Consider the following 26,559-nt stretch of genomic DNA (forward strand, 5'->3'; position numbering starts at 1 on the left):
GTAGCCTAAAAGTTTCACTTCATTCAAGTGTACAGCTGAGGCTGTAGCTACTGGTGGCTACACACAAACACAGAGAGAGCACACAAAGAGCTAAAACACTGTAAACATATTCGTTAAAGCTGAATTGAGAAGACCATACGGTGACAATAACATCATCCCCTCCTGCTCTACGCAGATTCCCCGCAAAATGCGCCAGTGTGCCACGTGAGGGAGGCGCAAAATGGGATCTTGACCCATTTTTCCTCTTTCTCTCTCCTCCTCAGGATGAAATATGAAACCTGGCCCATTTCAGCCAAGTCTGTCCCCTGGGCTCCCAGTTCCTCCAGCGCCAACACTGCTCTGCATTACCCAGTTTCTTTTGGCTTTTTCAGCCTTAAACAAGTTTTGACATTTTGACAGGACACTTTTAATCTTTTTTTACGCACCACCCCCCACGCCATCATTGTATCCCTTTTCTCATTTTGGATTTGTTTTTGCAAAGTTTTTGAAACTTTTTTTCCCCCTGTGAACTGCACGCGGATTGTGAACTATCCTAAACTTTTACTTTGAAATCAGCCCCACTGAGAGACAGCATCTCTCCACTGACAGACAGTCGCGCCGGGATGCGGGTGGTCGTGATTGTAAACTGAGCACACAGCAAAAGAGACGTGGGAGCATCGCCTGCATCCTATTGTCTCTGGGATGTAAGAAGTCACTCAAGTATTCTGGGTTGTTTTTTCTCCCGCTCGTGATATCTTCAAAGGAATTAACCTTTTTTGCTCACGAGGAGAAATTATGGCGACATTTTTGTTGACCATGCGTTTTGTTCTGGTTTTGTTGGGATTATTTTTGCTCTGTTCTCCATCCGCAAGAGCCGAACCGGAGCTGCAGGAAGAGGAGGAGGAGGAGAGCTCCTGTCAGGGCGCTTTTGACCTCTATTTTGTGCTTGATAAGTAAGTGTAATACGTTTTTGTTTTGTTTTTTTGGCACCATTTGTTTGCTTTTTCACAAAGACAGGCTAATGCGTGCAGGTAGCCTGTATGGTAGCGGTGGAATAGCAAAACACACAAAAAAGCAAGTTAACATTTACAAACTTTTATTGCATCTTCGTATGCCTAGTTGGCTTATGGTGTGACTGGGGACAAAGTAGTTGAATGATGGTCTGCAAAAGTTTCAGCTTTTTAGGTGAATGTTTGGAAAAAAGCAGTCCTGCTGTCTTGTTGAGTTTGGGCTGATTAGCACCGCTTAGCAGCTGTGCGAGAGCGTGCGCGCGCTCGCGATGACGCTGGAAAGGAGGCTGACTTGCAGAGAGTAGGCTACAGTTTGCTGAATAAGCAAAAAGACCGATGACGGTCTTGATGGTTGCTGAAAAAATAATAATCTCTCACTCTTCCCAGGTTTAAACCCACGACCCCGTTTGAAGTTATTAAAAAAAGAGTACAAAGGAATGGGACTTTTATTCTGGAGGGAAATACTCAGGGACTTTTTCTTCTCTTTTAGTCAGTGACCGCTCACCATTCACTCTTTCATTTCCACTCTGTACGCCCACATAGGAAAAATGTTGTGGTTATGTGACATCTTAGCACTGGACTTCAGCAGCTGGACTCAGACTGCCAGAGAGAAAATAAAATGTCAGGGAAACTTCTGGACCGCCTGATATTTTCTCTGTCTATTCACTTTTTCGGTTTATAAATGCTGAAATGCAATCATCTATGTTTTCTGGCATGATTCAAGTCAGGAATCATCCTTTGTGCTATTCTGAGGCTCAGTTTCCATTAAAAACTTAGGACTGAATATTGTTGAAGTTTAACCAAAGATAGCCACTGGGACAAACATGTTGAGATGGTCTCCTTTAAGCATGTTGTTGTATCAGCTCTTCTCCTTCCTCCTGTGCTGATGGAGCAATGCCAGGAATGGGGAGGAGAAACAGGAAAGGACAGGAAACATCAACATTTATAGAGAATGTGGTTTTAATTTTGAGAAAAAAATGTTGCATGCAACACCTTTAAAGCTCTATTTTGGGGGTTCGATGAGAAGTCTCATACAGATTAGCATCATCAATGACTATGTGATGATTCATGTCACTGGTTTGGATGGCTTCATTCTAAGGACTCATCTTTTCTTTTCTTTTTTACACAGATTTGTAACTGCTCTCTCTGTATAGTGACTGTGTAAGTAGTTTGCTCTGCCCCCTGAACCTCACAGATCCTTTTTCCTCCCCTCAAGTAGGGTCCCAAGTAGACAAGAACATAAACAGAGTGGGACTGCATCCCAGATGTGAGGGGCTGCTATTGGCTTTGTGCTGTGTGGTAAACACTGACACATGCGACAAATAAGGAAACTGCTTCTCTTTTTTTCTAGTGTCAGATGCTATTGTTAGCTCTCCCATGGGCTTTGGGGTCACTCACTAACTTGGTTTAGATATCAGTTATGGACTTCAAACAGGAGGAAGCTCATTAGAGACCATTCTCAGCCCTCGAACAACTGTCCCTCAACCCCACAACCCTCAGTTGTTTTTATGAGACACCGTCTGAACTCCGTGCCCTGGTTGATCCATATGGAAGGTGTAAAGCAGGACCGTCACTGCCATAACTACAGCCATGCTGCTGTGCAATACTAAAATCTGCACATTAAAAAAACCTCATAATGGATAATAATTTGGGGCTTTGCAGAATTGTTTAGTATCAACATCATGTCGTCATACATGGGTCCATTTGATTTTGAATGAGTAACATACCATGGGCGCTGTGTTTGAAGCGAGAGGAGAGGATCATGAGTTTTACAGTAATGAGGAACGATAACTGCTGCGCTGGCTCATAAAGTCGACTCCAAAGACATTTATTACAGATGATGTCATGTCACGGTTTTAACATGTTGGACAGTGCTCCCTGAGACATATAGGCGGCTGCAGTCAGTGGGTAATGACCGCAAGGTTGCCAGTTTGGATCTGTGAGATCTCGATGGACTGTGTTTGGAAAACTTTGGCTTTAATGAGACACATTATACTAATTTTGGAAAACTTTGGCTTTAATAAGACACATTATACGTATTAAGTGTTGTCGTCACTTTGGAAATGATATGGCAGAAACATCTCTATTAAGATGTCACCACATAAACATAAATGTAGATAGCCCTTCGATTTCCAGCAGGTTTCAAACTTTGATACTTTCCGTTCTCATTCGAAATGTAATTTAATAACGAATAGACCGGGACACAATACTCATGCATCCTACGTGTTAAATAAAATATGGGAACATATGGGCACATACTGCCCTGCAGTTAACAATGTGACCTCCTATCGGTGTGGTGCATGGCCTGGAGATACACAGAACAGACATGCTAGTGCCTCTGTGAGGTGGCTGAGATGTTGATGTTTGTCTGGTAGCATGAACTTCAGGACATAGGTCTTCATTTTAGTGTGTTAGCTTGCTAATCTTTGTTAACTAGCGCTAAACAGAAAGTGATGGACTGTAAAACCAAAATCTATACCAACCAGTGGTCTAGATATGATGGAGGTCATGGTGGATGATGATAGTTTGTTGTTGGCTCATTTAGCTATCAAATGATGAAAACGAGATCTTAAAGGAAATAGGTGTATACTGCTGTAAGGCCTACATTGCTGCATGTGTGCATATTACTGTAGGATGTACATATGCTGATTCAGAGCAAACCTGCTGCAGCTTGCTGTTTTATGTAAAACTCAGTGCCAGAGGAATTTTGAGTGTGGTCATATGGCAGATAAAAGAAGAATCCACCTACAGATCATATGCTAATGTTTAACTCCTTACAAAGTCTGAATTAAACCATGCTTTTTTTTTCTCTCTTTTTTTTTAGCAATACCAATGAGAAGATTATGAAATTGCTACGAAAGCAAAGATGTAGTAGTGTTTCATTCAGTCATGTCAGTGGGGGATTAATACAGTAATCCCCCACTGACATGACTGAATGATCACTGACATGTAGCATTCACACAGCCATGTAGCATTCATTCCTTTTTGCCAATGTCGCTCATATTTCCTGTCATTTCTTACACAGACTCTTTCCATTCATTGGAATTCCAGTATACTCCTATTACCTCTTCACAATGCACACTTCATAGCTCCTACTCATATCCAAAGCACTGTCATCGTTTTTTCGATGTGGAGATAAACTACTCTTTCTGCTGTCTTTAATCTTTCTCTGATAAACCACAGTCACATCACAGCCACTTCTGTCCTGCTGTCATTATCAACAACACTTATCATGGTTTCAAAGTGTTTTTTATTGTTGTTGATGCAGTCACGAGTTGGTGCAGCAGTTGGGCACTGGGCCGCGCTGCCTGAATCCAGGCAGGTCAGCGGAAAACCCAAACTGCAGCTGTAGTCCATAAATACTTGCAATATGTCTGGCGGTGGGAATACGTCGGAGCTGTGGAATGACACCCGCTCTGTGTCATTCGGCCTCTCACATCATGTTGCGTTGCTGTTTTCAGCAGGAAGAAATGTTTTGTTAAATGGTATCAGTCCTCCAGGCGCTGAGGGACAAAGAAGAAGCCGAGAGGTTTTAAATTGGATGAATGCCAGTCAAAGTCTAATCCAAACCTCCTGGTAATATTTTATACATGACTCTGCCTCGGTTAACAGAAAAAGTGCATTACGAAGTACATTTTTAGATGGTCAGATAACGAGTGAAAAAGAAAAAAAATCTGTATCTTTTGACACACATATCAAATGCCTCTCCACCGAGGAGTTATCCAGTCGTTTTTTCCAAACAATTCCTCTCGGTTTTGGAATAGACGCGAAGCATTAGCTCAGAAATCACGCAGTAAAGACTTTGACTTCTGCAATGGCTGTAAAAGTAGGTTAGTGGTTTTAAACAAACAAATCCTTGTGCCCAGTCAGTTAAATTGGAGGACCATCATTGGATACAGGCTGGGGTGGTGTGGGTAGGACCAGCTGGGATGGCAGACAGCCTCCTTAGCGGAGTTGGGATTTTTTTTTTTTTCCTTCTTCAACACTTTGAACCGTGAGAACGAAGCTAAGAGCTGCTAAGCCTTCAGACCCATGGAGCTTTTTCCCACATGCCGTCATCCCATTGCCCTCTGGGACAGAAGTGGCTGTTGGGTAGTTGAGAGTGGACTTGGTTAAGAAATTAAAGATGAAAAACAGATACTCCTTGAAAGGGCTACAAACTTGCTTCAGCTGTAATGTCCTTTTCTAGAGTTACAGAATTGCAGCCATACTCAACAAGTCCTTGACATATTTTAGGGTAAATAAAAGAACCTTAAAGCAATACAGCTAACAAGCTGCAAACACAACACTGGAATATTATGACCTTACAGCTGCAGTCGAGACTGATGTAAACAGTGGGACTGAACCAAGACTCTGGGCTGGAAAATGCTGCCACACTTTGTAGAGCTCAGGGGAACTGATGTAATTCTCTTTTCTCATTTCACATAGTGATTTAATCCACTGTGTATAAAAGATGCCGAGAAGAGGCATTATAAAATGTCTGTATAATTAATTGGAGATCATCCCCAATTGATTGCCAACCAATCATTATCGGCTGATTTTGATCAGAAATGCGGGATTGGTAGGTTTGAATGAATGCTTCCACTTACAGCATCACCTTAAAACTTAAAACTCCATCTCGTAACGTTCTGTTATTATCTCAAAGCGTGGTGAATGTGCAGGTCACAACTTGTCCACCAGAGCATTTTGGAGTTGTTGGATTATGTATTTGATGAATTTGATGAGGGAAACCAAGAAATCTCATTAGCCTCCGTAGCGTAGCTTTGAGCAGCTTGTGGCTCTGCTCCGCCGTTCTAAAAATAGCTTGCACCAACAATTAAAGGTAACGAACCTACTCCTAACACTATAGAGATTATGGCAATGGGCCAATTTGCCAAAATGTTGAACTATCCCCTTAATGTCTGCAGCTGAGAGAAGCACTGGGTTCTGCATAGCTTTGTCCCACCTCTCACATAGTTCAACACACCGACACAAGACAGGACACAAACTCTTAGTCTTGTTCTGCATCAATTGCATCATTTCTGTTGTGAGTCATGATGAATTATAAAGAAGCACATGCTAAATGAAGTTATGCAATGACTCTTTTTAAGTCAATCTGCCTTTATCAAGCAGTTTTGTAATGCTGGCAAACATTAATTCACACTTTGTGAACAACTAGAGAGCTAGACAAGATAAAGACAGATAAACATCACACAGCTGCAAAACTTCACAGTCATTGTGTGTGTATATGCAAAAGGCCTAAAACATGGAAGCACATTGGTATGATCCACAGCAGCATGTCTGTGTATTGTTTCTGCTTCTTTTCCTCTTCTTCTTCACATTGTTACTTTTATTTTTCCCGTTCTGGCTCACTGGTTTTCCGCCTGTCTAACTCTTCCCCCTCCTTCAGCTGAAAGTTGGGCTGCCCTCAACACACACACATACTGTAAACACACAGTCTTTCACTTGAGAACACATTCACGGGGTGACTCAGTTTCTGCAATCTCACTGAGTCAGCAGAAAAACGCATCACTATAAATGATTGAAGATGTTTTTACTCTTTACGTGCTCTCAGACTCACGGGGGAAATCGAGAAAATTCTCCTCTCTCCTCTTTACACGGTCTGTGTAGCGTCGCTGAACAGTAATGATGATGGGAAATACTTCCCTTGATGCCCACAGCTATTTGGAAACATTAGATCACTGCAGCCAGCCAATGATGTACAGATACAGCAGCAGAGGAAATGACTGCAGATCACAACTATGTATAATCCGAGACAAGGTAACGCTCAGCTAAATTAGAGGTGTTGGTGACGACTGCGTTTAGTTTTGCAGAACTTTCCTGGACCGAAGCCTCAGCTCCGAGTGCAGGTTACAGAGGACACTGTGCAGTTGCCATAGTGATTTCAACAACTGTTTATTTCTTGTGTATTAATCCTTTGTTTTATTTTACCAGCTATAAACAAGCTCTCATGATCACAGACAACAAATCTAGAGGCATTATTGCAACACAATCCTGACACATGGAGAGGAAAAATGATTCCGTCATCATGATACGATCTCCCCCCACTCCAAATGTCATAACGCAGAAAAATAAATGGATATGTTTACCAGATAACCTCCCGAGGAAGGATATTGTTATTGTAGAAATGAAAAAATTGCTGATGTTATGCCTGATTTCTGCACACTTTGTTTGTCATTTTGATTTTTCTACGTTTGTCAGGTTGTTGCACTACCCTCGTCCTTTTTAACGTCACATTATACTCTGTTGTGTATCAATTACCTTTCTTTTATTAGCACCATTATTCTCACGGCCTGCTCTGCACTATTTACCCTCTATGCTAGCCTTCGTCAGAATTTCTTTCGGCCCTTTGTTTGATCGGGTTCATGTTTTGTCTGCCTGATTCGTTGCTTTGATTCCAAATGGTTTCTAATGGTGTTTTAAATGGCTCGCTCCAAATCTGGCAAACAGCTGGGAACTAGCGACACATTTGGCACCGCTGACACATTAACAGAAATGCTGATCAGTGCTGTTAAACCAGTAAAATAGGTTTTAATCCAAACAAACATATGTAACCACAGAGCCATTTAATCAGTAGTTTGCTCCTTGTTTTGGTTGTCCGCTGGTGTTGCTTCGTGAGACTGTTTTGACATGTTTGCCAGATGCGTTGGCTGCAGCAGGTCAGAGAGAAACTTGGCCTTTAAGTCGAAGCTTTCATCGAATCATCGCCATGTTTCCTCTGGCAGACAAGTCGGCGATAGAGCCAACAGATTTTTCGCATTATCTCACTCCTACTCAGCTAAATTTACTGTAATCTCTGTAATCTCAACAATTAGCCTCTTTGTCTTTGTCTTTGCTCCTTCCTCCTTTTCTTTTTGTTTCTTTTCCTCCCCCCCTCCTTTCAAATGGCACAGAGCCAGACACATGCTTTTTTTAATCTTTTTCGGATAATCTATCCGATGGAGAAAACACTGTCACCCAGCTTTTGCCAATTCGCTGCCTATGACATAACTTCAAACTGCTGTCGGGCGCGATCACTTTGTCGGCAAATTGTAACCACCCTCACCTCTCAAAACCTTTATTTTCCATGTCCAAACCCCTAACCGCCAAACTTCAGGGCTCAGCTCAGACCATTAAAATTAGATCAAAGGATTGAGGGGGGAAATAGGGCACTGCATAAAATGGTTTCATCAAGAATCATAGAATGAAATGGCCCACTTCCTTTCCCAGCGGTGTTTGAACAGGTGAGTGAAACTGCAAGCTAGGCCTCGGTCCCACGACTGCAGCCACCTCAGACAATTGAACCAGTCCAAGGCAAACAAGACACATTGTGGTTGAGGAATAAAGATAAGCAGCTGAAAACCAAAAGGTGGGAGTCCTCAGATTCACCCTGATGTTAAATAAATACTCAAAAATGATCCCCACACCTCTGCATGACTATTAGCTGCAGGAAAGTTTTTACCAGACTTTATATTCCTTTTTTTTCCACTCCACTGTTGCTGTAATGGAACAATCTGCACAGGAAACTGGCTCCTGCCGTTCCTTCAGGTTAGAGGCCGTCTCTCTCTCTCTCTCTCTCTGTGTGCGCGCCTGTGCAATTCTTGTGTGACTATTTCTGTTTACGCTGCACATTTTGTTGGACATCCAAGTTAAACACCTCCCTCCCCTGCTACCTCAAGTATTTTTTTTATTTTTATTTTGGGAGGATTTTTTTGTTTAGCTTGTAAGGTCTTGTCCTCTTTCTCTGCTCCGTCAGCCTCGAGGGAATGTAAAGCCTTGATGTGGAGGGAACAAGTCATGCCATCAGAGCAACAACTGAGAAAACGCTTGCGTAGGATGTTTAGCTGACCGGCATTTGTATCTGTGCAGGCAAGATTTAGGAAAAACAAGGATTCTTACATAAGGTGTGTGTGTTTTTAAAGTCGATATCCCCAGCATGGGTGGCCCACGGGAACCCAAATCTGGTTCTGATGCATCAACTGTGTTCACGCAATGGTCAACTAATCCCTGCAAAAATCTGACTGCCTTTGGACCAGCTCATCTTCTTATGAGCAGTCTGTCTGTTTGTTTTCTTTGGATTCTCTGTTACTGATGTTTGAGTATAAACTGGCCTTCTTTTCAACTCTTGACAGCCGCAGTTGCTCATACTGGTTTTCCCTGAAATGGTTGGAGCCGCAGAGGTTTTGTTTGTTATGAGTTTTGAGTGTTAGATATTTCGGCATCTGCAAAAGTAAAAGCTTATCTGAGTAGATAACCAACTAAACTCTTCAAGATAACATGGATGGGGCAGTGAAGATCTGCCTCATTTAAAACAGAAAAAAACAGGTCAGTATCTACAACAATACAAAACATTCAGCTTCCCAAAACTGATCCAGAGTCTGGTTTGGTTAGATAAAAAGCCTTGAATGATGGAGGCATGATGGGAAAGTCCCACATTTTCCCACCCTAGAGTGTAGCCAAATAATTACACCTCTACAGGCTGAAGAATAACACAAAAACACCACAGGATATAACCTCTGTGACACTCAATTGCAAACAAATAACATCAGTCACAAATCATTTCCATTTCAAGTTCTGTCCCATGTAGCCGATTATGTTTTCTAAAACAACTTTGGAGAATAAGTCTTGATTAGTTCCTGTATCTGTATATACCCAGATAATCAAAATATATTTTACAGAAAATTGGGGTTAACCTCATTAGCTGAACAAATGTTTTCTTGTAAGCCATCAAAGCATGCTAAAAGCTCCAAGAAGAGAAATGAGAGATGGTCCACTCTGTTTATTGTGTCTAGATGTGACTCTCAAACAGATTTTTGGGCCTTTAGTGTGCTGGGAACTAGTGCTACTAAAAGGTAAACTAGGATAACACAGTCACTGTTTAGTCTGGTTCTCTGATCTTTTCCCCCCTGAAATATAATAATAAAGTCACAACGGAATTAGGCAGTCATTTAACATAATTATTCATCTTATGTCTTGAGAAAAAGTCATTTCAGAGTGCAAAATGTAAATTTTTAAAGTAATTTTCGGTAAAATCATCACACATTTCCAATAAGTTAAAATTAAAGTAGTCTTAAGTTTGGGTTTTTGAGACAAGACTTCTCGGTGGAGTGTATTCTACGAAATGGAAGGTCTTCGATAAATCCAGCTAATCTCTGTGGATAAAAATTGGGGTTGACCCTCTGTCCCTTACAGAGAAACAACAACACATCATAGCCGGCCAGTTCCACTGAGTCTAATGCTGTTACATCAGGCACCCGGCACCTAGAATAACATTCAGTCAGCCGTACTCTTTATTCTAAGTAAGCTTCATCCTCTAAACAGGCCTCTAGTTTAACCACAGTCAATTAGCTCATTTCCCATGTGTCATCTCTCAGGCTCATTCGTTAGCTAACGGATGACCTGCTGACTCGTCACATCGCGTCGGAAGCTGTCTCCCTTAACGCACACGCTTAATGAAAGTGCTGGAAATACACACAAACATGAATACACACACACTATCTACCCAGAGGAAATTAAGGTAGCTCCAAGGGGAGTTTTTTAATAATAGTCCAGTTTTATGGAGGGCCCCCTAGGGAGACCAGGGCTTGTTTCCTCAGCCTTCAGGGGCCTGTTCAGGAACCAGAGGGGTGCTAAATTACACACCAGACCACGCCACCAGGGTCTTTTATCTCAACCAGCGCTTTACTGGCCCCAAATGTACAGCACAGCTAAATGTTTTAAGAGTTTGCCTCCAGTGGTGTTTGAGATGCATAAACAGGAAGGTTCATGTTCAGATAAAGGATGTACTAGCTAGCTATCTGTTGCTAGTTGGAAAGCCACCATAGCATTCTTACTCTTGATAGTAGGCCTAACTGTAGAATAAAAGTAATATTCCTATTTTTTATATTCTTCTATTCTTTTTGTTACAGATACTTGTGAGATAGTAAAGATGGAGTAACAAGTTAGACAGTGGTGTTTCTTCTCAGTACATGTTAAGCTTGTGCTTCATGTTATGGAGCTAATGGTTTTACCCCCTGTTGTCTTTGGCAAACAAAGCTGTATTTTTCTTGTTTGACTGCTCGGCCATATGGAGGTTTGTGTGTGTCTGAAAAATAGCTTAAGCCCTGTTTTTCTGTTTGAGTTCTCACTGAACAAATCATTTGAAACACAAAGAAAATATATTCACAATTATCTATTATCTTCCAACTCGCTATTGTTCAGCGGTGAGATTAGCTTATGATGTGCACATTCATCATTGTTGCACAACTCATGATTTGATTTGCTTCTGGGACGTTGAGATGTTAAATTAAGATTAATTTCTTGAGAACAACTTGTATTATTTTAATGGTTTTCCATTTTTCCTTGTCGTAGGTCTGGCAGCGTGAAAAATCACTGGGATGAAATCTACTACTTTGTGGAGAACCTAGCTGAGAAATTCAAAAGGTAAGAGCATAAACATGTATGTAAACACGCTGTAAATGGTAATATAATTAGCCTCTTAAATATGCAGGGAAAAAGTGGAACTACACAGGCCGTGAAAAGTTTCACAAATGGATGTGAGTCTCTAGACCCCCAAAGTCTTATGGCCTCTGTGCCTGACTTCCTGAATCCCAACTGATGTAGATACTGAAGAGAAACCCACACTTTACACAAGTCACCCCGGTAAAGTAAAATAAAATCTGTCCCTGCAGCAACAACTGCTAAGTCACTCAGTATCCAGGCTGATGTTTCTCTCTGTGGGGTTACCAGCAGCGACTACAGGCTGGAAGGTCTTTATATATGACCAGTCATGGCTTTACATCTCAGTGGTGGTGTGGTGGATGCTTTAAATGGACAAACAAACAAATACACACAACACTGTAGCTAAACATGACCCAGTCAATTTATTCTGCCAAGTGATACTTAGATCTTACTGTTGTAACAAGTTTGAGCAATAATAGCCCTTAAAATAAAATCCACATTGTAATGCAATGCAGCCCCAGAAGTGTGGAATAAAATGCATTAATTCGACAAATGGCCGCATCTGTACTTCAGCTCATGTGTGGCTTTGTTTTGCATCCATATTGCCACAGCAACACCCGGAGCTCCGTGGTTTAACCAAAGCAAACAAAAAAATGCCTCCTCAAAGATTCAGTCTGAAACAAACATGAGAAAGTTATAAACAGCACAAATCTGCATGAACTTATCTCCTTTAACAACCAGCACACTTTTCAGGCATTTGTGTGTGTGTGTTTACATGCATGCAATTCTTTTCTGGTAATGCGGATAAACAACAATAATAAACATTTTGGCAGCTGAATGTCCACAGCTACGTTGCCGTCACGCACAAGGGGCCAAAGCCTGACGCTGGCACAAAGCCATGCGTGGTGTCACTTTGTGTCTTAGTGTTGAGCTGCGTTCAGAACAACAACAAAATATTTCATGCACAGACAAAGGAAATTAGGTAATTTGTCCTCAATATGCTATTTATTGTTGTAAATATAAGGGTACTTTTTTTGTGGATTTTAATTCTTGCAAGTGACGCACATGATGCTTTCGGGGAATTGTTTGATTCTCAGGAAAACAACACATTGGTTTCAAAGTAATACTGAGACGAAGAATTGACGGAATCAAAATGATTAACCTACATGTTGTGCAAGGTGGGAAAACACAGACCAGCAGCCAAATGCTGTGGAAATGTGTCTTTTATAGTTACCATAAGTCACTGGCACATATGAAGAGGAACTACTTAATCAGTGGGAGTTTATTCCAACATCTGCTCTCAAAGAGAAACTAAAAGTCATCCGTGACTGCTCAACACTGAATGTGATAACATTTTCTTTTTCCCCCTTTCTTCTGTTCCAGCCCCATGCTGAGGATGTCCTTCATTACATTCTCCTCCAGAGCATCCACCATCATGAAACTGACGGAAAACAGGTGAATAAAGTTATGGCTGTTATGGATTATTGTCAATTAATATAATACATTCACACAGCCATTTCCTGTAAAGTCAATAATCAATGGCAGCTGTATCCTAAAGCCTAAGGTAAACTCAAAGGGATTTACATTTGAGGCCACATTCATCCAGTTATGCAGCTCTTTTTTTTCCTACCATACAACACACACATTGATTATACATAAGGGGAAATTTGGCGTTAACTTTGCCCAAGAACAACAGACAACTCCCTCGACGTCCTGAGATGTAGTTTCCATGTGGGTCCACATAATTATGTAACTGTTAATACAAAAAGTTGTATTTTTAGCTTTGTATGAGAGGAAAACACACTATTAGCAACGATCATGCTTTTTTTAAATCTCTGCTTTTTGTGAAATATTAGATACTTTTATACCTCTGGAATTAAACCAGGAGGCTCCAACCAGTAACATGCTTTTAAAATAAAATCTTAATCAGTTTATTTGTCAGATAAATGTTTTGCTTTGAAAAGTATTTACCTCTTTGTAGTGATTTCAACATTAAATGGCAACACTCACCTCGGTCCTGTATTTAAGCACAGTACTTGACTTAATCTGACAAACAGGTGACAGATTTGACTAAACTGCAGATGTAATGTATCTTCAGTCAGAAACCCATGTGCTGTGTTTCCTCTCTGCAGAGTGGACATCAGAAAGGGGCTCAACGCTCTGAAAAGGGAGATTCCAGGTGGAGACACGTTCATGCACCTTGGCCTGCAGAGGGTAAGCCTCGTGTCAACTAGCTAAAACTAAATACCGTAAGCTAAATCAGAGTTAACAGAGTGACTTGTTCCAGTGTTCACTGCTTTCATGTGACCTTGAAAATGTTTTCTCATTTGAAGGCAAATGAGCAGATACACCAAGAAAACTTTGGTAAGCAACACATTTCTCATCCTTGTGAACACTTGAGACTAAATGGCATCATGTCGAAGCTATAACATGACCTTATGTTTTTTCCAGGCACAGCCAGCGTGATTATTGCACTGACAGATGGAGAGCTGCAGGAGCATCAGCTCATCACTGCACAGCAAGAGGTATGATAACTTAATACTGAGGCCGAATCCCCAAACCACTGCAGTTGAAGCTCAAGTGACAGGACGGCTGTGGGAGCAGAGATCTCTGAAAACGATACATTTATTCCCTCTTTCCAACAGGCAGAGAGAGCCAGGTCTCTGGGCGCCATTGTGTACTGTGTTGGTGTCAAAGACTTCAATGAGACACAGGTAATACACATTCCAATGTAATATATCTATGCTTTATTTGGCCAGTTATCAATGCATGTTATAGAGCTGGTATGAAATAGACATAATTTCACAAACTCTGCTGTGATTATCTTCAAAATCTACAAGCCAGTTACAGTTTACCATACATGCACTGTACCGCAGGAGCAGTGGAAACATCCAAAATACTGTAACCTCCATGTTGCATGCTCCAGTGTGTATTGAGTGGCCCCCAGTGCAATTTGTCTAACCCATAATTTAAAATTTCCTGAAAACCAATCCTAGCGCTGCTGCAGATTCCAACACGCCAGGCTGGACTGGAGATTTGTGTGTAACCTGAATAATCCTGAACAATTAGCTTCAACATGATGAGGAGGATGATTCAGGTTCCGGTATTTAACCTGATGGATATTTGAGAGCTGAGGGAGCGTAAACCAGCCACAGTGGGCTTCAACCCACTGTCTGTGTGCAGTTCAAGTCCCATTTAACTGCAGTTCTTTCTCTTCACAATGCCTGAAATTGTATTATAATGACATTTAAGGCCAATTTAGGCTTGTTGTGATAATATCAAATTGCAGGATGTTGGGGAGGTTATTTAATTACAGCAGTTCTAACAATGCTGAACAATTTTAATCATTTTCTTGTTAGGGTTTCTATGAATTGATTACTTAATAATTCTCTTTTCCTTTCCTCCGTCTACACCTTTTGTCTCTCCTCTCTTCCTGTAGCTGGCCACCATTGCAGACACCATCGAGCACGTGTTTCCCGTCCTGGGCGGCTTCCACGCCCTCCGGGGAGTCATTGATTCGGTAAATAAACAGTTCTCTGTGCAGGGAAGTGGCCCTGTAGCTAAAGCTGACAAACAAGTGCAGCCATGCAGACGTCCACATTCATGCGCTCTACGTCTTACTTCCTATTTTGGTATTTAAGAAGAATGAATACACACTGTTGAGTCACCCAATCACTGTGACAGAAATATACAAAAAGTCATAGCTAGTCATCAGCCGGTCAGTCCAGTCACTGCACTGGCTCCTAAAGTGCTGATGCTTTACGTTTTTACAGCAATGCGCTTTAAATAGTAACACTGCAAGAAGGGAAGTCTGGGACTAACCAGTGTGTTTGGTGAACATCTGCTGGAGTGTAAACTTCTCTAAATCAACCAAGACCAGACTCCACATATTGGAATAAACGCTGCACATGCTTTTTAACCTTTGACCCTTCAGGCTAATGGAGCTACCTAAATTCTCACTCTGGTTAGTCAGTTAGTCAGACTGACAGGCAAACAACTTCATCCTATCTTAGAGCAGAGAAACACACTGGTTATTCAGTTCTTGAGTTCTTTTTAGACAGAAAAGCCTAATGCACTTTTTTTAGGGAAATAATTTGATTTTAAGTTTGCCCCAGGGTATTTTCAATATGATCCTAATTCTTCTCACCCTGTCTTTATTCCAGTAACGTTTGAAAAAGCTGCCCAGAAGAGCAGATTGTTATCAATGAGACTTTAAGTGTAGAAAAATAATCACTGTATTTTCTCTGTTTCCCCTTAAGATCATCAAGAAATCCTGCATTGAAATTTTGGCAGCTGAGCCCTCCAGTGTGTGTGCAGGAGGTGAGAAACTAGAAACACACACACACACACACACACACTCACACTCATACACAAACGGAGCTAGGTCCCGCCTGAGTCATTGACACCATTACCAGCCTGCCATCATTCCTCAAAGTATGTGTGTTAATTTCATTACTGGGTTCCTCATTTCTCCCTCTCTGAGTAATGACAATCCCAGACTGAAAAATGATCACATATAGGCATCCAGGTCATTTACAGGAAATCTATTGGGACACGGTACCACAGTGGGAATAATATCACAGGGTCTCATTAAAGGGATTAACTGCAAGAGGGTAGCAGTGACGAGATTGGCTGCAGCTGAAATATAAAGTAGACAACAACCTTTAGTGTCCTGCCAAGAAAAAGATTATGACAGCTAAAGCAACATTAAATGGACATTAAAGAGCACAAATTAAGATAAAATCAGGGGTTGATTAAACATTTCTGGCAAAAGCAAAAAGACTTTTATTGTTTTTCACATCTGCTTTTTTCCTCTAATAATAAGCAGTGAATTACTTTTAAAGGAGAAAGCAAGTCACTTGACACAGAGAGTGGCGTTCACTGGCCTGCTGTGACAGTGAGCACTGAACTCTGCAGGTTCAGTCCCATCTTTATACATTTATAGCTGACATCGGACTACTTTCCCTGCGCTACAGACAACATTGCAGCTATTTTAAGTGAATGTCCAGTAGTAGTTAGAAGTGGCTCAGTTGTGGTGTGGGAAAGCTGACTTTGTTGTGTTTTTTTTCTATTCAGATTCTCTCCACACAGTTATGAGCAAATTAGACCTCATAAATTAAAGTCACATGACTAACTAGTTTGTTCAGTGGACAAGTTGCCAAATTAGTTTCCTTCCTTTGTTCCCATTCTGAACAGTGACAAATACTTTGACAACAAAAACATCTGTTAGAAGTGGAAAGAATAAAAAAAAAAACATAGCATACAGCTACATATATATAGGTACATTTCTGCATACTGGTATTAAAGGAGACATATTATGTCCCCTTTCCACAAATTAAAATAGTTCCCAGGTGTCTTAAAGACATGTCTGTGACATGCTTTGGTCAAAATACCCCAAGGATCAAACATCACAGCTCTTTTCATCCGCTCTAAATAGCCCTGTTCAGAACAGCTGGTTTCAGTGCCTGTCCCTTTAAATGCAAATGAACCACTGCTTGCCCCGCCCCACCCCTTCTACTGGTACCAGGTAGGGGTGGGAATATGCAAATTCGAAACCTAGTTACATCACTGGAAGACAACTGAGGGAACAGCTCGTAAAACCATGTGGATTTCAACCTAGGGAGCCTGCACATTACAGATTTTTTTGTCAATTCTAACATTTTGGGGACCGGAAGGCAAAATAAACACCCAAATATGTAAGAACCTTCAAAAAGTGATATTTCCGTAATATGTCCCTATTAAATAAAATAAACATACAAAATTGTAGTCATTAAAGAGCTGTGGGTCCATAGCTTGTATTATTTGTTTTATTAGATTAGTTTTCTTCTTCACCTGTAGGGTTGCATTTTAGTACCATTTTTCAATGCTTTCTATTCTACCTCCTAATGAACCATTAATCACACTCCTCATTGAAATAACATTAAAAAAGCATTTTGAGTTCAAATGCAGCTCTTCTTTCCATGCTGGTTGTGAAGTATAACTGTGTGGTCTTGAACATAAAAATGAACTTAATGTATAATACATACAGTATTAAATGTCTGCAAAGTGTTCGAAATGTACTAACCTGAATGTCGAATAATTTTGTGTAACCAGAGTCTTTCCAAGTGGTGGTGAGAGGAAATGGGTTCCTCCATGCCAGAAACATCAACCAGGTGCTCTGCAGCTTCAAAATCAACGATACCATGACAATCAGTGAGTAGAGCCACACTTCTACCTGTCGCTTCCTTTTAATATAAACACAGTTCCTCCGTAGCAGAGTTCACTGTAGTCCTGTCTTTTCTTGGTGTGAACTTGTGTATTCCTCTCAGGAAAATGTGTGTAAGTACAAAATAACCCCTGGAGATACGACCGACTTCTGAAAACACAATGGGTCCTATCCAACACGGTGCCCATGTTGTTTAAGGTTGTGTATATCTGTGAACCCATGGGTGTAATTGTTCTTTTTGTTGCACTCCCATCCTGACACAGTTGCACAAATGACCAGCAAAAACAGCTCTTCTGCTCAGTGGCTCAGTGTTTCATTATTATTTTAAAGTGCATTGTCAACACAGGCGCACACAGCACACACACGTAGCCTGTTACACACAAGCAGATTAGAGCTGAAATGCACTTAGATGTTGGAATCAGTCAGGTGGAAGATTATTTTACAGCCTCAGAGGGTCAGAGTTTCTTTGTGACTTATTGTTTGTTGAATAATGTCTCTTGTCAATGTTCTAAAACCTTTATTGATCAAAATCAAGATTTCAAATATGTGTCTCTTGTCTATAGCTTACTGTATATCAGAAAAAAACGTTACATTCAAAGCATAAAACATCGTCTTTGCTTCCTAGATGAAAAGCCGGCTGGGGTGGAAGACACGTTCTTACTGTGTCCAGCTCCTGTCATCGATGAGATTGGGAAGTAAGTGCCTCTTTTTGAAGACTTCTTTACGATTCCATTTGCTCTCAGAGGTCTTTCAACTCCATCTCAGTGGAAAGCACTCATACTTCCCTCTCAGTGACATCCACGTGCATCTTAGATCACGTTCTTTGCCTGAAATACAGCAAACCACATGTATGCACACACGTGTCTATGTGCACAGACCATAAGAAGCCTGCCATACATTAGCTTTTTTTTTTTTTTTTTTTACGATCCCTATCCATAGCCGCATTCCTCTTTTCTAGATCCCAGTACAGCTTAGCAAAATATAAGCAGCTCTGTAGCCACGCCAGCACATGTAGTGGCAAACCCTCCATGCATTTGCCCTGCTTAGAACTAAGCAGTGAAAACAACAGCAGAAGCTTCTCTGTAGAAACCTCCAATCCAACGTGACTCAGCTGACGATTTTGCCAAGACATGATGAAATAAGTGTGTTTTTTTTAATTGGCTCCTTTGTCTTAAAGTCAGGCAGCTGTTGAGCATGTATCTGTAATAAATTTGTTCCTAAAGCACCACTCTTTAAATTATTATATTGAAAACGGATGTGTAATGTGAAAAGCAGTGTTTATAGTGATAAACCCACCACACCCAGTTATCACCCAGCAACGCTGCTCTCCTCGGCTCTACAGCATCTTTGACTTCACTGTTCTGGTTTTGGCAGCAACTTGTCCCGTCTTGATCCAGTCTCACTGCTCACATTAGTCACTTCCAGCCACAGTAGGTAAAAACACTGTGTGCTACCTACACAGCCCCAAACAGGAAACCAAAACAGAGCGAAAGAAAAAAAAAAAGTGATTCAATATTGGACTTACATTTAGAAATGTGACTCTGACTGAATAATAATTCGTTGGATGCATAAACAAGCAACTTGTTTGCTAACATGTTGCCCATAAGAAACTTTATAAGGTGATAATACGTCAGTGTTGTGTTTTAAGGTTGTTACAGTCTAACAATGCAGCTTTAAAGCCTTTTAAAACTACTGCTAAATATGACACAGTGACAAAAACGTGCCATGTTCAAGTAAACTGTGCAAATAAATAAAAAATACAAGCAAACACACCCAGTGGCTTTTGTAAGAAACACATTCACAGTGACACTCAGACATGTCCTTGTGTTGTGTCAGCTGCTTGTACAGTACAGAAACCCCCTTTATAATCTAATCCTTTCTAATTATTTAGATGTATTAATTATTTATTGGTCATGGAAGTGCTGTTTGTTGTAAACACTCCAGTGTTTTCTGGCTCACCAGAGAAAAGGAGGAAGGTGGCTTGTGAAAACTTAAGACGACTGAGGTCGAGTTTACTCGAACGTTCACCACACGACGGTCACACGGTTTACTGGTGTAACCCTACCAGCGGCCAGAACTGCTCTTCATCAGCTGACCGTACTCTCCTTTTAGAGCCCCTCCATGCTCCAACATCAACAATCCACAAACCTCTCCAACCTTAGTCTTTATGGGAGGAAAAGTACACCAGGCCGCAGAATATATGGTTCAGTGGACGGTGGTAAAAGACTTTAAACACACTGAGAGACAAAGAGGGGAGGGGTGAGGGTCCCCAGTCTTTTCTTTTGCACACTGTCTTGACCTTTTAAGGGTATCAGTAATTGCGGTACGAATTCCTTAATTTTATTCTCCCACAGAAGTTATAAATCATGTTAACAGTTAATATTTGCACTAGCGGTGGTGTGGGAAGAGATGTGGTGAAAGATTTATACAACCTGGACCCGCACTTGAATCGATACCTCGGCGGTAAGGTGGTAAAACGCTGTCGTAGTGCTCTTAAACTTTCTAATCTTTTACCGGCTGAACACTTAACCTCCAGACGCTCCAGTCCCCAAACTTATCTCCCCCTCCCCTCCCCCACTCTTTCTCTCCACCACTGCCTTTACTTTGTGGTGCCACCGTGGCTCTTTTCACCGCCGTGCTGCTTGTTTTCCAGACCCCCACCCACCTTCCCTCTCTGCCCGCCTGTTCATTTTTCTTCTCCGTATCTGACATTTATTTATCTTTGTCACGCCGAAACTCCCTCTTTCATCCCCTGTCAGTCTTCCACTCTCTTTCAACTGTCTCCTCGTCCATTTTTTTTTTTTTTGATCAAAGCAACGTAGCAGCTCGTCTGGTCTTTTCAAGTGTGTGGCCCGAGTGTGTTTGTATGCAGCCTGATTCATGGCAGGGTGGAAAAAAAACCTTTGAGAGAGCGTCTAAGCCTCTCCACTGAAACCCAGACTAATGAACTTTTGGTTTGTGACAGATTAGCAGTCGCTCACATCACAAACCAGTGATTTATTATTGGTAGCAGATTTGAAAACTACATCATCTTTTTATTGAAAACCCAACATATCTTGTTGCTACATCACATTTTGCTCTATTTTCTGTGTCCTGTCTCTTCAACCAGTGATTTTTATTTTTTTCACATATAATTGAACGTTGGGGCAAAGCACACGCTCTAGAAAGAAAGAAGACGCTTTTATTACAAGGGTCCGATGCCAAAACCTGGCATCTGCTATTGATGTTTTACGGCCTAAATATATCCAGCAGGAAATATCAGAACATGACATAATGTCGTCTGTGTTTGACCAGTTATAGGCGAGATGAGGGCAAGCAAGAAGGAATGCAGGCTATGTCGAGGTACTTGTTTAAGAGCTTTAATGTACTGGTAGGTCTCAGGGTGACCCACACCACCTAATGAGTGGCAGATGAATGTCTGTGTCTGGCCTCTCTCTTTCAAGTGTGTATGTGTGTGTCCATGCTTGAGCTGTCTGTCCTGTCTGTTTCATTTCCTTGCTTAAGAGCTTGTCTGACACAGCAAACGCCCCCCCCCCCTCCTCCGTGTCCTCACATCAACGCTGGTCAGTTTTCTTCTTCCCTCGCTCTCTTCTTTTAATCACCACCGAAAATCTAAATCAAACTAAGTGGTTACATGTTGTTTTCAGCTGCATTTCAACCCACATAGATACAGCGTGTGTATCTAAATCATACACACAAGCTACCACTTAGCTCCCAGATCCAAGATACCCAGGTGTTTGTTGTCAGACGGCTTCGTACGCTATCGATCATGAACTTCACCCACTAACCGACTCCTCTGTGTCTCCAATCTACTTTTTTTTTTTCTTTCTTTTTTAACTCAGACAGCTCTGTGGTCCTGAGCAAAGACAGGTTTATCGGTCAAATGGTCTGCTTTCCATCTGCCAGGCCTCATTCACATCCACCTGAGGGAGTGTGTGTGTGTGTTGGGGGGGGGGGGGGTTACAGAGCCTGCCTTTGATCCACATGTTTTTTAGGAACTGAACAAAAACAGCACGTCACACAAAATTCTCAGAATTGTTTTTCACCTCTCGGAAGAGGAGGAGGAGGATGGGATTCAGACCATCAAGACAGATTGTTGCAGACTTCCAAAAAACCTCAGGGGGTACGGAGTAAGCACAGAGTAAATCACGGTGTCACTGAAGGATTTCATTTTGCAGCTCAATAAACTGTTTTCATCAACTCAGGTCAAAATATTTGTTATTCCCATTGGCGTTCAAGCCAGGATAACCTGTCTCCCTCATTTGGTCTGCTTGCTTGTTTTTGTCGTACCGTTGCGTTGGCCGTGTTGGATGTTTGGATTCCCTGGATTCCCGATTGTGTTTTTCTTGATGTCGTACAGCCCTCTGGACAGCTGTTTGCTGTTTGCTGTTTTTAAATGAGCTTTATGAGTAGTGAGAGATTTTTGGCATTCCTAAAAGTTGCACTCTAAGGAATACGGTGTCATGACTTGGAAAAATACACAACCTGACCGCAAACACAATCGGAACAAGCAGATTGTGTTTTTCTTTTCGTGTTGTTTCCATCCCTCATGCCTGCTGCGTGCATCACTCCATCACAAGATCACACCTGCCATTTGTTTTCCTCTGGTTTTAACCACAAAGACAAAAAATGTATTTGGTTCTTTCGGGTCCAATTTGCTTGTAAACAAAAGTCACATGAATGACCGAGCAGCTCATTTGTAGGAGTTCTGGTCACATGTCCCTCCTCCCATCCGGAGAGTCTGGTAGTGCTCTGTAATTTTAAAGGAACAGCTCGCAGTTTAGAGGCGGCTCACTGACGTTATTTGACCTTAACTTGAGTTCAAATGACATCACTCTGATCTAACAAACTCAGTTTATGGAGGAAATGCCTCAGGCTAAATAAACACATCCAAACCAAGCTAATAATGTCACATCTGTAACAGTGAAGATGCTCCCATGTCAACTCTGAGACTCACTTGTCCTGTGTGTGTCTGTTGTTTTGTTTCAGGGTGATTTATCTCCAAGTGAGCATGAATGATGGTCTGTCCTTCATCAGCAGCAACGTGCACATCACCACCACAGAGTGTGTAAGTGGCAGCTTCTTATGTTGTCCTCAATTGATGCATTTAAGTCCTTCGCTGAGGAAGATGTAGCTCTAGTACAAAATCAACAGCTTGAATTATAGATTTGCTCCACAGATTTTTTTATCTTTTGTAATCTCACCTTTTAGTGCGTGTGTACATTTTCTGTCTCTGTCCTGCACAACCTCCATCTCTTAAAGGGATAGTTCAACATTTTGGCAAATAGCCCATTGTCATAATCCCTATAGTTTTAGTAGTAGGTTCGTTACCTTTAATTGTCAGTGCAAGCTATTTTTAGAACGGCGGAGCAGAGCCACAAGCTGCTCAGAGCTACGCTACGGAGGCTAATGGGATTTCTTGGTTTCCCTCATCAAACTCATCAAATACACAATCCAACAACTCCAAAACGGTCTCATGGACAAGTTGTGACCTGCACATTCACCACGCTATGAAATAATAACGGAACGTTATGAGACAGAGTTGTTTTCGAGGTGAATTCATGTAAAACTACTGATGCGTGTTACTCTGCATTTGTCTCAAAAACAACTTGGTCTCGTAACGTTCTGTTATTATCTCAAAGCGTGGTGAATGTGCAGGTCACAACTTATCCACAATAGCGATTCTAAAAATAGCTTGCACCGACAATTAAAGGTAACAAACCTACTCCTAAAACTATAGGGATTATGGCAATGGGCCAATTTGCTAAAATGTTGAACTATCCCTTTAACAACTGTTCCTAGAATCCAGCTGTTTTTGCTCTCTGCAGTGAGTTTCCTTACCTCCTCTATCGCTTTCATCTTCCCTTTCTCAGTTTTGTTATTTTCTCCCATTTCTTTCGGGAGCCAAACCACAGGGGTTTGTAAGCAGTCACCCACCCCCGCAAAAAAAGACCATCTGAACCCCCCCAGGGTGACAGGACACAAGAGGTTAGAGAAGCAAGTTCATGACCACGCGGCCGCCGAGCTCAGATCTCAACGTTTTTGGCCATAAAAGCGAAAAGAGGAGCATCCGGTAACAGCCGCCACTCAAGTGTCCTTGTGCAAACCATTTTGTGCTCAGCTGCAGCTGCTCAGCGGTGCGCTCTGATAAAAGTCCCAGGTGTGTGACTGTAGAGAGCTGTGTCAGCACGAAGCAGGGTGGGGCTTCGCCGCTTAAAAAAACCCAAGATTAAACAAGATGCAATTTAAGACAATTTAAAGCGATTTAACCAAATAAAAACGCGCGTTGGAACAAATGGGCCGGGTCCCAGTTAGAAATGTGCTCTTTGAAGCTGTTTTCCCTCAGTCCATGTGACATCATGTCACAGCGCATTCAAACGGCTGTGTTGTGGTTCGTGATATACAGAGCTCTATTAGACATACCATCCCAATTAGCTGCTCCTTGCCACTAAACTAAACCATATAGGCTGAAGTCACATCAGGCTTTAAGGCGGCACGACAAGTTGCTAAGCGCAGATGGGTACGCCTGGCCAATAAACAGGACGCAGGCTAAAGTCTCTGGAGAAAGAAAATAAACTTCATACACCCAATAAACTCCTGCAAACCCTTCCCCACACTCCGTCATAGTGTCATATTGATGGGGTTCAGCCTTTGTAGCTTGCCCACAAAATATGTCCATAGTGCACAGGGAAACAGACTCTTCATATGTGCATAAGCAGCAAAATGCAGATGTGACCACTGCTGACATTTTCTGCATTCTTCTCTCTAAACCAGTACCCCACAAGATTAAATTCGCTGATTGGGAGATTTCTGAGAAATAGTAATTTGGTTCCAGTGATGTGCCGTCCGCGTCCGACCCCCACGGTTCAGATAAATCCCCCACGTCCTCGCCACAAGATAGATAGGGGAAAGTCTCTCTGCATGTGATCCTCATCTGTGGTTTGTAATGGGAACCATGTTTGGCTCTCAGGCGCCTGCGTGCGTAAAGCGAGCAATGTCGACTAATGGATTTATTCAGGGATCACACAACTTACACGAACTACTGTCAACATGAAAAACAAAAATATGAACACTGACAGAAAGAAATTCAATCTGCAGGCTCCCCCCTATCATCCCATTATGATTATACTGGTATCATTCCTGCTGCAAGTACTGCACTGCTGCTGTCACTCTTACCTCTGCTGTGACTACAACTACTGCTCTACATAAGTTACTCTACAGCAGAATTATTGTCACCTTTAGATAGCTTCAGATACTCAGAACACAAGCAAATACAGAAACACACTGCAGGTACTGCAGCGGACGCCTTAGAATAAACCTGTGACACATTGATGCCAGCTGTGAACACTTCCACTGTCATCTCTGCTACTTGCAGCACGCTGTCAGAATCATTTATACTGTACTAATGAATTTTATTATTACTATTGTTAGTATTAATTTATTATTTGATATTGATTGATGATGATTGATATTTTAATTATTAAAAATTGTTCCACAAAAAGTACAACATTTGCCTCTGAAGTGAAGTAAAAGTCTTAGTAGCTTGAAATTGTAAAAAGTGCTAAAAGTAGGGCTGCAAAATGTAAATGAGTAGATATACTCTTCATCGTGGCTTTTCTTTTCTGTCGATGGGAAAGTATCAAAGACTTTTTTATTATTATTTTTATGTAGATGTTTTTATAGATTTTCCATATTTGTAGTTTAACTCTCCGTGCAGCTACGTACGTCAGCCTCGGTTGTAAAGAACAGCCGCCATGTGTTTCTCTTCACCAGTTCGATGGCACCATTCTCCTCATCACCCTGCTGGTCTTGTTCCTGCTGCTGGCCCTGCTCTTCATGTGGTGGTTCTGGCCTCTCTGCTGTACTGTGGTAAGAAACAACAGCTACATTCACAGGGTCTCCTCACAAAAAACATTAAACATAAAAAAAAATTGTGACAAGTTCCTTTGGGAGCTGCTCATTTGATTAATGTGTTTGTGACAAGCTAAACAAGACCTGTTGTTTCCAGCTCTAATAACAGTGAATGTTGTGGGTCTTTATTTTCCTACAGGTGATCAAAGAGCCACCTCCCCCACCTCCTCCTGAGCCGGTGAGTCAAAATACACATTTATGTACTGTATATACACACATATTGCCTTGTAGCATTAACAAATACACCTCAACACAATTTGATGCAAATAGAGCAGGAGAGCAATACAGTAAAAGCAAGAATCCTGTCCTTAACCGCAGTTTGTTTTCTCAAAAATACAATACAGTTCACAAGAAAAATACCGAAATACATACTTTTTATATTCTATCTGTTTGATAGTATCACAAAGGGGAAACAAAAGTTTTTATGTCCGTATTTATGTTGTAGGAGTCAGATGATGAAGATGGCCTGCCTAAGAAGAAGTGGCCCACCGTGGATGCTTCATATTACGGAGGAAGAGGAATTGGAGGGATCAAGAGGATGGAGGTAATTAGTAAATCTATCAGCCATAAAGCTGATTGAAAACAGACAACATCCATCACTTCTGTTTTGTTGTATATTCACGCATCGTCCGCCCATCTGTAGGTTCGCTGGGGAGGAAAGGGTTCAACCGAGGAGGGGGCTAAGCTGGAGAAGCCGAAGAATGCTGTGGTGAAAATGCCAGAGCAGGAGTACGAACCCTTCGAGCCCAAACCTAAGAAACCTCAGAGCAAGAAGCCGCCTCAGAGCCGGAAGTGGTACACACCCATCCGGGTAAATACAGCCTTGGTTTGCCTCAGCACCAGCAGACAATAATAGATACATAACATAATGGCATTAATTGACCTACATAGGCAGACGATCCAGAGGAAAAACATGCACATAACTCTATCCTCAGTACCAGCCTTTCAGACACTCAAAAATCAGCTTGTTTACAATTTGACCACTGTGCTTTTTTTTAAAAACTCTCATCCACCAAGTTTCAAATAACTGAGGGT

The 26,559-nt window shown here is 41.6% G+C and overlaps 1 protein-coding gene across 1 annotated transcript in view; it reads left to right on the forward strand.

Moving 5' to 3' along the window:
* The first annotated feature begins 266 nt into the window (after positions 1-266).
* Positions 267-26,559, forward strand: part of antxr1c (ANTXR cell adhesion molecule 1c) — a 37,160-nt gene continuing 10,867 nt past the window's right edge. Inside the window, exons 1-16 of the mRNA XM_085760824.1 lie at positions 267-932; positions 11,319-11,390; positions 12,792-12,863; positions 13,541-13,622; positions 13,742-13,772; positions 13,860-13,933; positions 14,054-14,122; positions 14,848-14,928; positions 15,668-15,728; positions 17,502-17,600; positions 18,239-18,308; positions 22,603-22,681; positions 25,387-25,482; positions 25,664-25,702; positions 25,970-26,068; positions 26,168-26,335. Coding sequence (XP_085616950.1) covers positions 775-932; positions 11,319-11,390; positions 12,792-12,863; positions 13,541-13,622; positions 13,742-13,772; positions 13,860-13,933; positions 14,054-14,122; positions 14,848-14,928; positions 15,668-15,728; positions 17,502-17,600; positions 18,239-18,308; positions 22,603-22,681; positions 25,387-25,482; positions 25,664-25,702; positions 25,970-26,068; positions 26,168-26,335 — 1,350 coding nt within the window. The 5' untranslated portion in view covers positions 267-774. The remainder of the gene's footprint in view (positions 933-11,318; positions 11,391-12,791; positions 12,864-13,540; positions 13,623-13,741; positions 13,773-13,859; positions 13,934-14,053; positions 14,123-14,847; positions 14,929-15,667; positions 15,729-17,501; positions 17,601-18,238; positions 18,309-22,602; positions 22,682-25,386; positions 25,483-25,663; positions 25,703-25,969; positions 26,069-26,167; positions 26,336-26,559) is intronic.

This window comes from Trachurus japonicus, chromosome 19, assembly GCF_045865225.1.
Source record: "Trachurus japonicus isolate A0001 chromosome 19, Traja_1.0".
Lineage (NCBI taxonomy): Eukaryota > Metazoa > Chordata > Actinopteri > Carangiformes > Carangidae > Trachurus > Trachurus japonicus.